Raw genomic sequence first — 12390 nt, 5'->3', positions numbered from 1 at the left:
CACCGTAAAATGTCGGAGAGGATACCAAATTTCCTGACATCGATCGTGACAAATAATGGATTAGTCATTATGATCCAGAATCCAATAGTCCAGTGTATGGAAATACGCAAATTCGCCTCCGCCCAAAATATTCTGTGTGATTCCTTCAGCATGTAAAGTCATGTTTCTGTTGTTCTTTGATGTGCATGGTATGATCCTGGGCTCCCCGTGGACAGACAATTAATGGTGACCATAGGCAAACGCAGGGGGGTATCCGGTTGCCTGGAAACCCCTCTCCCCCAGCCCACATCATGACCACAATAGAAATAGTAATATTATAGAGTTTTACTAGTGCTGCATGTTCTATTCAGTAACACAAATTAAATAATTGGCACCACCTGTGGATCTTTTAACATCTGTCAGCAAGTAATAAATACACCTCTGCACCAACTAGAAGATATGGAAAACATGCACTGTTGGGGGTGCATCAATAGGATTAATTATTAATACTGTATACTAATACACTATACAGTGCATAAAGGAGACCAATAGGTACATATATGCCCAGGGCAGTGCTAGGTTCTTCTGCTGCTCCCCCAGACTCCCGAACTTGCGCCAATGCTCTGGAATGATGCCCGCATCTGAAATAAATACATTCAACTCAGGCAGGATGGCCATACTGCTGCATCTAATGGCTTACTGTGATTGCTGGTCCTGTATATGCTGGAATTCTGACACTCAATACACTTTGTATGATGCATATTAAAGCTCGATAAGTGCTAATTATGCCCTTTTCATGGACTGGCCACACTCGCTCTAAAATCAAGCACTTGGAAACCCCCCTCTAGAAATCTTGCGTTTGCCACTGGTGACTATTATGCTAATATCCTGAAACCCAGTTGCGTGGAGCCATGAGGAAGAAAAGACCACATTTGCTGAAGAAACAGTGGGTTTTTACTCCTAGACAATGCCCGACCACATGTTGCTGCTGTTGCATTGGCAGCACTGACTGAAATTAATGGGACAGCACTGGAACACCCCCCACATAATAGCCCAGACTTCACGCCCTGTAATCTCTGGGCATTCCCAACCCCAAAAAAGCAACTGCGCGGAAATAAGTTCTCAACAGATGATGAAGTGAGAAATACCACAGCTGCAACACTAAAAGTGATGTCACAAAACAGTCTGCTGCACGTCTTTGAATCATTGTTGAAACGCTGCAAAAAATTTATTGAATTTGAAGGATGCCAGTTTGAAAAAGAAAAATGTTCAGATCTTTCCTATGGAGTCATCTGATTCTGAATTTAAAAAAAATCAGTTTCATTACTTTTCAATCAGCCCTCGTAATAGGACTCAAAAATAGACCACATTTACAATCTTTCACTAAATGGGCCAAATTCAATTCAGTGCGATGTTGAATAGCTGCGGGAGGAGCTTCCGCTTCTATTCAATCCAATGCGCTGTTTGTCTGGTTGGGAAGCAGGTAAGTCTGAGAATGCCGGTTCTCGCAACTTAGCCTGGGTGTTAGGCGCGGTAACCGGCATTCTGCAACTAAAGTGCTGGGCGCACGGCTGTTAGTGCAGCGCTAAGCCGGCAAACAGCTGCGTGCCCGGCACTTCTGTCGGATTTCTCCTCGCATCCCCAGGGGGTGCGAGTAGAAATCCTTTAGCAGCCCAACAGCACGGTGTATTGAATAGCCGCAGGAGCTCCCTCCCGCGGCTATTCAACGTCGCACTGAATTGAATTCGGCCCAATGTTATGTAATCTGTGAAAATTATGCAAAAATCTATGAAGGTCACGCCATGTATGCGATAAACAGAAATATGAAAAAAATATTTTTTCTTTTTGATCCAGCTACATCCTTATTTACTTTCCACCTTTAATAACAACTTGTGCACACAGATGTTTTGCATCTGAATGCAATTGCGATATTAATTATACGTCTGGTTCCAAAACTAAAATGTATACTTTTGCTCCTGGGCCCAAAAACTAGACAAACACCATATACAAAATACATATATTTGGTGTCCATCTGAGGAGCTAGCCACACAATTTTACAATAAACCAGTTACTCAAAAATAGTTTTGTAAAATATAATTTGTGAAGTTCACAACATAAGATTTACTAGCAAAATAAGGCCACAATCCCAAAAATGTAGGTTTAACATTTGCTTGGAGACTTTTTATTATTATTATTTTTTTTAATACCGTAACCACATCTATTCACTGATAAAAGTTTTCATCCACTAGAACACATTAAAAATAAATAAAAAAAAAAAACAAGATAACTGGCTTTTTGTGGACTATTCAAAAAAAATAAAAATAAAAAAATAATACTAACGGTGAGTACGGGAGTACTGTATTATGGGCGCACACTGTGGGCCATATTCATTTAGGTGCGAAAAGTCAGTTTCTGCGGAAAAGTATCGTGAATAACGTCATTTCACCTTGCTATAAATTTCCTCCCTATTCAATTCAGAAGACTTTTCGCCCGTGCGGAAAATCAATGCACTGGGACCTGCGAAAAAGTTTTGCCTATGAATAAGTGTTGAAAAAGAGTGCAGAATTGCGGTTTTGGGGTGCAAAGCTTCTGGAACCCCCCTGCACCCTTGGGACAGTCCCACAAAAGGTAAACTGCGTCAAAAAAAAAAAAAAGTCTTTAGATCACCCCAAAAATTTACTTTCATATTGGGGGCCAAAAAGTCCAAAATTGGGGGACAAACTTAAAAACTAGCTAAATAGACTCCAGGGGGGGTCCCGAAGTATGCCCCAGGTGTTTTTAAGTTTGCAGGTGCTTACGGCAGGGGGATTTTTAACGATTTTCAAAACTACACTTTAGCAACTTAAAAATACTACTTAGAGCCAAAAAAAAAAAACTTAAATGCTATTCTTCACCACTTATGCAAAGATGCTAAATAGCAGCTATTGAGAGCATTTAAGTACCCCAAATACCTTCAGCATGGCTATTCAGGGGTATCTAGAATGATCCCCAAGGTCAGTGCATCTTTTGGGGGGTGTCAGGCTGATTTCCCAAATCTGACAGTACTTTTCGCATTTTCATTTTGCCAGGTCCCGTTTTCACTGATTTGTAATTGGATACAGGGAAAAGCAGGCACGCGCGATACTTTTGCGCATTAAAAAACCAGCAATGTAGGCAAAAAAAAAAAAAAATCGCCATGCGAAAAGTACAGGACTTTTCGCCTGGAATTGAATATGCCTCTTAGTCACAGATAGATTAGAGAGATATATTTAAAAAACAAACAAGCCAAAAAAAAAAAAAACCCCACTTGATCTTTAATATCGAAAACATAAATAAACTGGACCACTAACAAGTTACACTATTGCATCCCCCCCATGTAATCTGTTGTATAAAGACAGCAGATTACATGGAAACTCAGATTTTAGTGATAGCACTGCACAATGATGTAAATACACGGACGAACTATACCATTTCAACTCATTTTATTGTTAAATTATGTGACTTGATAAAACAATCTCCTCTCCCATTGTTACATTTGAAGGCTGCTCAGCACTAACCCCTCCTACCATCAAACCTGTTCCCCACTCGTGTCCTATCCACTTACCAGCACTATTAGCCACAGCTTGGCAGCAATATTAAATGGGTACGGGATGTAGCCAAACTAATCCTGTGTACAATGAGCATCGGATGAGAACCCGGAAAAGGCCTCCAGCAGAAAAGGCGCATATCATTCTATCAGCCAGCAGGGGCGCTCTGCTCTGCTCTGCCAAAGCCAGAAACCATCCCCATCCCCGCACTCTTCCACGCTCAGTCTCTTGTTTGTGTCAATTGCATAGAGACCAAAATAATAAAAAATAAAGATCACTCACAAGATGACATAAATAAGAGGAATTATGTTGTCTCCCACACAGTACTGTGGCACAGCAAACCCACCATCACCCCGTCACGGTGCAGGCTGAGGCCTGTCCTACAGCTTATATACTGTGAACCTTTCCCCAGAAGTCAGCTGGCTCCTCATATCGTAATAATGCCCAGCATAAAGTAAAATAGCAAAGGTGTTAAAGATCGGCGTGTGATTACCTGAGCTTTCGTGCCCGGCCTGTTTCTCCTCAGCACTGCCGTTCCCTCCGCCATGACCATAGTGACAGAGTGTAGAGCTATAGAAAGACCCGGATGCAGGTGTTCTCTGAGAGCGGAGGAGGCGGGAGACGTTCACATCTCTCCGCCTACAGTCACAGTCATATGGTATGGTGACGTCTGATGGTGAAAGGAGAAGAAGAAACAGTAGTTTACTCTAAACTTGTTATAAATGGTGTTGGGGCTAAGACTGTTCTCCTCTTTACATTAGAATTGAGAATGTGAAAGTTTTAGAGGACCGAGCTAGTGTTAAGGTGCCCATACACGTGCGATAAAGCAGCCGACCCGACGGATTGGTACGATTTGGCTGCTCTATCATACCGTGTATGGGCATGATATATCGGACAGAGCGTGCGCCTATGGGGTCGTACATCGCACCCCTAGCTCTTACAGTTGATCTGGGGATGCGATGTGCGATCCCATGCAGCGCTGTGGGTGAGGGCGGAGCTGACATATCAGGCGGTCGGCCACCCGATCGCTCAGTGTGTGGGGACCGTCCGATGTGCCAGACGTCGGATCCCATATCGCACCATGTGTGAGATGTATGAAGCTCAGAAGCGGTATCGGGCTATGCGCCCCTGTCATTACCGGCGCTGCTATCTACAAGATAGCAGCACCGATAGCCTGGTCCATGTATGAACGGTCAGATCGCATGACTGTTCGGTCCGCTGTAGCTGTTGCTATCGACAGCTACAGCCTAGAGCTGCCCTATCCCCACAGCGCTGTCCCTGCTGCAGTGGCTCCAGGCTGAACGCGTGGATCTCTCGATACTTGCGAGATCCCACGTATGCTCAGTGGAGCCGGCTGGGACTGACACACAGCGCATCAGCACTAGGCTGATGCGCCGTGGTCTCTAGCGGGTAGTGCCGGAGGGGGGAGTTAACTCTGAGATGTTCATACATCTCATTGGTAATGCTTCCTGCTTCGCCGCGGTAAAGTTCCAATTTGTCTATCTCTTATTTCCGTTCCCTCTTCTACCGTAAATCCTACAGCGTATCAAGAGGGAGAAGGCCAAGGTTTTATTAATAGTTCTGGATTGGCCTTGCAGAGCTTGGTATTCCTATATTCAACTTCTGCCAATCGACGATCCGTGGCCCCGAGAGAAGATCTATTACTTCAGGGTCCTTTAGTCTATCCAGACTAAGGGCCTGATTCAGAGCCGCTCGTAAGTGGCCGCTCGTTCGCTCCGGCGATGTTCGCACATCTGCGCATGCGTATGGGTTGTAATGCGCATGCGCCAACCAGTCAGTGCGGTCGGAAATCGTGTGCTCGCAAAATAGCGAATGCCTGCTAATTTGAGTGACAGGATGAGGCATTAGTGGGTGGTAACAGGGGAAGGTGCTTGAAAACGGGGAGTGGAGATCCGAACGCAGGCATGCCAAACGGTCAAAATGGGCGTTTTAAGGGTGTGCATAATTAACAAAGCAGCGTCATCGACCACGTCACTTGGTTGTCTTTTAGCCTGAACTGCTCGCATGATTGCGGTAGGAAAATGCGACCACAAGAATAGCGAGCAGTTCATACACCTTTCGATGTACTCGATTAATCTAATAAATAGCGGAGATGACGTATGATGCGAGCGGCCAAGGGGCGCCTTTACAAAATAGCGAGCGCATGTTTCGTTCGCTCGCTCAGACATAGAGGCATCAACAGACCGCAAAGAGCGAGCGCTCAATTTAAATAGCCAGCCCCTTTTTCTGAACGAGCGAGCGCAAATAGCGTCCGGCTCTGAATCAGGCCCTAAGTGTCTTCGTTTGACAGTGTGGCTGTTGAAAAGGCCATCTTAAAGCGTAAAGGGATTCCATCCAGGGAAATCCCTACTATATATGGGAAAGGGGTTCTAGACTGCACACCCTGAATATATATAATGGGAGGTGCTACCTGTTGAGACTGTTTTTGCAGACACAGAAAAAAACAAATCACAGATGCACAACTCCAATTACTAACTATATACAGCATATAAATACAGTTTTGCAATAAATAGAGGTATTTAACATAATCATGGCCAAGGTTATGAGCCTACCCACCATATCAAGGTAATCTCTGTAGGGTAGGTCCCTAACATGAGTGGGGGGAAGGTGCGCTCTCCTTGTGGTTGTGGTGGAGCGAGTATGTGGTTGCTGATGGGTGTGGGTGTGCTGTGGTGGCGGAACCGGAAAGGATGCTAAGACAAGGATGAGGGGGCCAAGATGTTTAATGGAGTAGTCACAATGCTACTGGGGTAAGTCCCGGGCAAGAGGGGGGGGTGTGGTCGTGGGAGAGATTGGGGAGGTGGGTAGACCCTTTCAGGGGGCTCCTTTGCAATGCGGTTCAATAGACCGGCACGTTACCCCTGCTGGACCTTTGGTCGACAGTCTTACAGAGTCTCGGGTGGTAGGGGGGTGGGATGTGGCAGCAGCAGGTGTGGGTGTACACAGTAGCGGCTCCAGGCACCGGCAAGCCGGTCTGTCGCCCGGAGCGCTACTGTTTCCGGAGGGCGCAGGAAACACCCACCTCCCTCCCAGCGCTATAGGACATATTTAAGCTCAGGGGGAGGGAGTGGAGGAGGGAAGGGGCGCAACACAGGACGGCGCTGGGCGCAGCACAGCCTAGCGCCGGCCCTGGGTGTACACCCTGGCGGCGTCCCATGGGGTATAGGAGTCTCGGAGTCAGCTACCTACCGGTAGGGTTTGTGGTGTCTGTGGTGCGGCCCTGACGATGTGGATGTTGCTGCAGATGGTTGATGCCGAGGTGATGCTGCTTTAGTTGTGGAGGCACGCGGCTGTTGGTAGTGGCGGTCGCCGGGCCTGTGGAGGACAGTGACCTTGGGGTGTGCGTGGGATGCAGTACCCCTGTGGCTGTCGGTGGGTGCTGCTGCCGGGCCACTTGTGGCCTGTGGCTGTGGATGTTGCTGCTGCTGGGCCACTGGAGCGGCTGGGTGTACTGCTGTGGGAGCCGGTGGTGTGGATGAGGACCACCCCTGTGTCAGGGGGGTGGACGTCTGCCCGGGACGGGCTGATGGAGGCACACTCTGGGGAGGCTGGCTGGCGGTGGGGCCGGACACTGGTGGTGTGACCAATGTGGGGCCAGCGAGTGTGAGGGCGGTAGGCTGGAAGTAGGAGTGGCTCAGTGCGCCGGCGTTCCCCGTGGGGATGGGGAGCGTCGGTGGATGCGAGCCGGGGTGTGAGGTAATGGGGTGGAGGTCTCCCACGCGTTTCGGCAGGGGGTCTGCCTTCTTCAAGAAGGTAAGTCCTACAATTTATATACTGTAGTGCAGCTTTGGGTTGATTTTTGGGGCGTGGGTCCCCTGGATTGCTTTGGTTGGTCTGCTTCAGGGCATTGCATTATAACACATTTCCCTTTTTTGCAATTTTAACACTTTTACTGTTTGTTTATTGTATATGTAGTTTCATCTTTCTACTTTATACATGTAGCTGTAGCTGCTCTTATTTATCTTACGTTTCACTTCACCTTTCTTATTAGAGCGATGCCCTGGGGTGGCTCGGCTGAGCTGGTTTGGGGGTGTCCTGTACCCTGGATTTGAACCCCTTTATGTTAGGGACCTACCCTACAGAGGTTACCTGGATATGGTGGGTAGACCCATAACCTTGGCCATGATTATGCTAAAAACCTCTTATTGCAAAATTTTATTGCAAAATGTATTGTGATAGAAGCACTGGAGCAGTTTTGAATGACTTCTGTGTCTGTCCCAGATTCCTGTCCCATGTGTTTTAAAACTCCCAGGAGAAGTCTGTGTGAAAAACAGACTAGAAATGTCGGCTTTAGTGAAAAGCCGGAATGGGTCCTGGGGGTGTGGATGTGAGGAGAGGGGGGGCTCATCCACAGGCCACTCTGGGTGTTGGGCCTTTCAGCCTGGTAGCAGTCTCATTGGGGCTTGCGCCTGGAAATGGCTGTTATAAGCTGGATTTAATACTGGCTGAGTGTCTCACACCTGGGAGAGCAGGCCCGCAGGCTAGCTTGCTCTGAGACATTGTTTGGATACAGACCTGTAAGTACTGTGGACGAGAACTTGTTTATAGTGTTCTGATAGTGAGGGAACCTACTGTCTAGTTAGAGCCCAGACGGGCTAGGATTTTGTTTGTGTTTTGTTTTATTTATGTGCCTGGTACAATAAAGACTGGCTCTGACCAGCTTGCACGAGAACCCCAGAATTGTGTCCTGTTTCTCCGGTTGCGGTGTGTGTAAAGACTGTGTCACAGTATTTATATATATAATTCGTAATTGGAGTTGTGCATCTGTGTTTTGGTTTTTATTGTAATCCCTACTTTGCTCAGAGCCCGAAAAGAAGTTACTTCAAAACATTACCACTGTATTTGGAAGGCTTATGTTTCTTGGTGTGAATGTAGAGGTTCTTAGCCTACAGAATTCAACCTAGCCAGATTTCTGGTTTTTCTGCAAGCAGGTTTCTCAGCAAGTCTGCGGTTGGGTTCTCTGAAAGTCCAGATTTCAACCCTTTCGGTTATCTTCCAAAAGAAATTGGTCTTGATACAGGACGTACAGATATTGCTGCTGGGTGTGGTTAGGTTACAACCACCATTTGTTCCTTCTACAGCTCCATGGGACTTGGATCTGGTCCTTTCCTTCGTACAGTCTTCCTTGTTCGAACCTTTGGAGTCTGTGGAGTTGAAATACCTTTCATGGAAGGTAACACTTCTTCTCGCACTGGCATCAGCCAGGCGGGTGTCGGAGCTGGGAGCTCTATCCTGTCGACCTTCATACTTAGTATTTCATGATGATAGAGCGGAACTCCGTACTAGAATGGGTTTTCTCCGTAAGGTGGTTTCAGCTTTCGACATCAACCAACCTATTCTGGTACTGGCTCTTACACAGAATTTACCTTCATCTAAATACTTGGATGTGGTTAGGGCTCTTCGTATTTATGTGGAGAGGACTGCAGCCATACGTAAGACGGACACTCTATTTGTTTTGTATGATGCTGCTCGTCCTGGTTGGCCAGCTTCCAAACAATAGCTGGCAGGTTGGATTCATCTGACCATAAGACAGGCGTATATATGGCCTCATCTAGGCAGCCTCCGTCTTCTATTACAGTGCATTCCACTCCTTCCGCGGGCTCCTCGTGGGCGGCTGCTCACGGGGTTTCCATGGAGTCTCTTTGCCAAGCGGCCACTTGGTCGGGCTGGCATACTTTTGTTCATTTTTATAGATTTGACACTATTGCGGACTCTGCAGCGCAATTTGGATGGTCTGTTTTGCAGGATTCTCAGCGATTTCCCGCCCGTGATGGGAGCTCTGGGACATCCCCACTGTCTTGAAGCCTCCTGTGTCCTCTATGGATGAAGGAGAAAACAGGATTTTGGTACTTACTGATAAATCCCTTTCTCTGATTCTATAGAGGACACTGGACACCCACCCTGCGCTGTTCCTTCCTGCCAGGGTTGGGATCATTTTATGTTATAACTTTGAGTATGGTTTGATGTCTCTGGTTGTGTTACTATTTTTTCAACCTTTTCATCTGTTCTGTGTACTTGCTTCGCCTCCTCTTCCATTTCTCAGCTCCCCTCGGGCACAGTTTTTTTAGACTGAGGCTTGGAGGGGGGTATAAAGGGAGAGGAGCTAGTCACACATAAAAAAATGTAAAGTGCCACATCCACTTAGCACCGTCTATACCCCACTGTCTTGAAGCCTCCAGTGTCCCCTATGGAATCAGAGAAAGGGATTTATTGGTAAGTACCAAAATCCTGTTATAATCTTTCTCACTTGTAGCTTCCTCTTCTTTTAATCCCAGCATCTCCTGACCACCACTATCTCCTCCCTGGCCAACTCCCCCTCCATCTGCCCACCTCCCCAAGCACCTTCAGTCACATGCTCTTTTATTTAACAAACACATTGCAAAATACTGTCATACCCGGGACTCAAACCTATCACCTCTCACATGGCGGTCAGAAACCTGACACATTGAGCTATCGGTATGAAAATACTGACAGTGGCATCCAGATTACTGAAGATCCCGACAGGGGTGGTAAGTATACAATCCCTACCCCTCTCCACCCCCTAACCCTCCCTTAGTGGAGCCTAACCCTAACCCCCCCCTTGTGCCTAACCCTAACCTCCCGGTGGTGCCTAACCCCCCTTCCTGCACCCTAAACAACCCTCCTAGGGTTGTGCCTAACCCTAAGTTCCCCCCCGGTGGTGCCTAACCCTCCCCGGGGGGGTGCCTAACCCTAAGTACCCCCAAGGGTGCCTAAACCTAACCCTCTCCCCCTGTGGCTATCACATAACCTGTCCCACTTACCTTTGTTCGGGATGCCGGCTGTCAGGATTTTGGCGTGGGGCTAAAGATAGGCGTCGGGATATTGACACCTATCTTTAGTTCCGGGCCGGGTTTCCACTGTCGGAATTCCAATAGCATCATCACGGTTGCTGGTAATCTGACTACATCTTGAGCTATCTGCCTTACAATTTCTGAGGGCAGCTCAGAACACATCTGTACGGATGTGCATCCGATAATCGCTCTGTAGGTTTGAAGCATTTATCGGATCAAAGGCAGTCATCGGACAGTTTATGAACCCAATCCCGATTCAGCAGCGTGCGCAATTACGATTACACATGTCTTTGATCAATTGTGTGCCATTGCACATGTGTATAAGCCACACTGCGCGTGTGCAGCAATCACATTGTGATCACGGATGTACAAAGAAATCCATCGCCAAGAGTGTGACAGGCTGTCAGAGTTTGGGAGTGGTGACTGGGGAGTGGTCGGAGAAAGGCAGGCGTCTGTCCATTTGAACGCTGTTTCATGGGCGTGCATAAATTAGCCACTGCGATTGCATACGCAGCATGAGATTTCTCTGCGTGTGACGAGACTTGCAATTTCTGCGCGTGGTCAGGCTGCAGTAAATGTGCGTGATGGGCAGATGTGCGTCGATGGTACCGATGTATATGCAGAAATGCGAGGTTCAACGGATATGAGAAAGCAGTAGTGGGTGTCTTTATGCTGGCTGAGCTGTGGCAGGCATTGCCATATTTTCGCAGCTGCATTGCAGGTGCGATCGCAATTGTGATCAGTACCTAATGAGGCCCCTAGTTTTAAAGCAATGGTAAAATGTCAAGAAAGGATAATAGTGTAAATAAGAAGATGTGTATATAGCACCTTCCAGGGGCTGACAAGGATAATGAAGAGAGCAATAGTAGAGAGCCAGAGGTAAAATTAGTGACAAGGGTGGGAGTGTGACCAAAGGGAGCATAGCCAGAGGGTAGAGATTCACATTCAGATAAAATAGAGATGGAAGGATCAGAGAGATGAGAGGAAAACAAGATGGAAGAAGAACAAAAGGGAAAAGGAGAGAGAGAATGGAGGGTAATCGGGAACAGGAGAGAGAGGTAGAGCCAGCCCTAGGCATAGGCAATCTAAGCAAATGCCTAGGGGCATTCCAAGCCTAGAGCCAGTGGATGTTTGGGGCACCTGGATGGCAGCTCGCTGGTTAACGCAAGTGGAGCTCAGTTCTGACCAGGCAGTTCTGCATGCAGCAGGTGCAGGGAGGAGACAGTGTGGGCCAGGGTTATAACTGTCGGCGATGCATCCAGTGCATTGTACTGGGGCTCACTGCAATGAAGGGGCCAGCTGCTGGCGACATTATTAGAGCAATACTAATAATGAGTCAGACTGACTCATTATTAGTACGCTGTGGCCAGGCATGTGCCATAACAAATTATGAGGAGGCGATCCGGCATGAGAAAAGGAGAGGGCCCCTTGCCTCTCTGCCCCTCCTCTCACACCTGCTCCTTCTCTATAAGACCCAGGGGTTAAAGCACTCACCCCCACTGGCAGCTAATCAATAAAGGCCTGTCAGAAGAGTCACAGAGTTCCAGCTGTGTGCCGCCCAATAGGTGATGTGGATGGTGCGTACCCTTCCACCTGTGAATGGAATGGAAAAAGTCAGATGCTGCTCAGCTGTTTCATGCCCTCTCAGAGGAATCTCATCAACGGGACACTGATGGAGCAGACACCTCTTACACCCACCACCACTGTGTAACATCTAATGAGTAAAATATATAATGATAGAGTTTGGTGGGTAGTCAGGAGAGCAGTGACTGTGACTAAACAATGTAATAAATATACATAAAGTGGGGGGGCATAATTCAATAAATATTCATAGAGGTGGTGGGTCATTGATGGGCTAAAATTGGACAGTGCTCGACAGACATGGGGGTCATGAGCTGGACAGTTGGTGGAGTGATGCAGGGGGGTAAACTGAAATGATACAGGGAGAGGACACTTGTGAGATGTGGGGTGAATGATGCTGGTGGGAAATGGCGTTAATGAGAAATGTGAGA

The 12390-nt window shown here is 47.4% G+C and overlaps 1 protein-coding gene across 1 annotated transcript in view; it reads right to left on the bottom strand.

Annotated features, from left to right (window-relative positions):
• MOB4 (MOB family member 4, phocein) overlaps nt 1-4177 on the bottom strand; it is a 105610-nt gene extending 101433 nt beyond the window's left edge. The window contains exon 1 of the mRNA XM_088456234.1: nt 4039-4177. Within this exon, the coding sequence (XP_088312360.1) occupies nt 4039-4098 (60 nt within the window). The 5' untranslated portion in view covers nt 4099-4177. The remainder of the gene's footprint in view (nt 1-4038) is intronic.
• Between the last annotated feature and the right edge of the window lie 8213 nt (nt 4178-12390).

Source organism: Taudactylus pleione, unplaced genomic scaffold (genome assembly GCF_031769625.1).
Source record: "Taudactylus pleione unplaced genomic scaffold, aTauple2 ptg000690l, whole genome shotgun sequence".
NCBI classification, from domain to species: Eukaryota; Metazoa; Chordata; class Amphibia; order Anura; family Myobatrachidae; genus Taudactylus; species Taudactylus pleione.
This window is presented reverse-complemented; position numbering and strand designations above follow the sequence as displayed.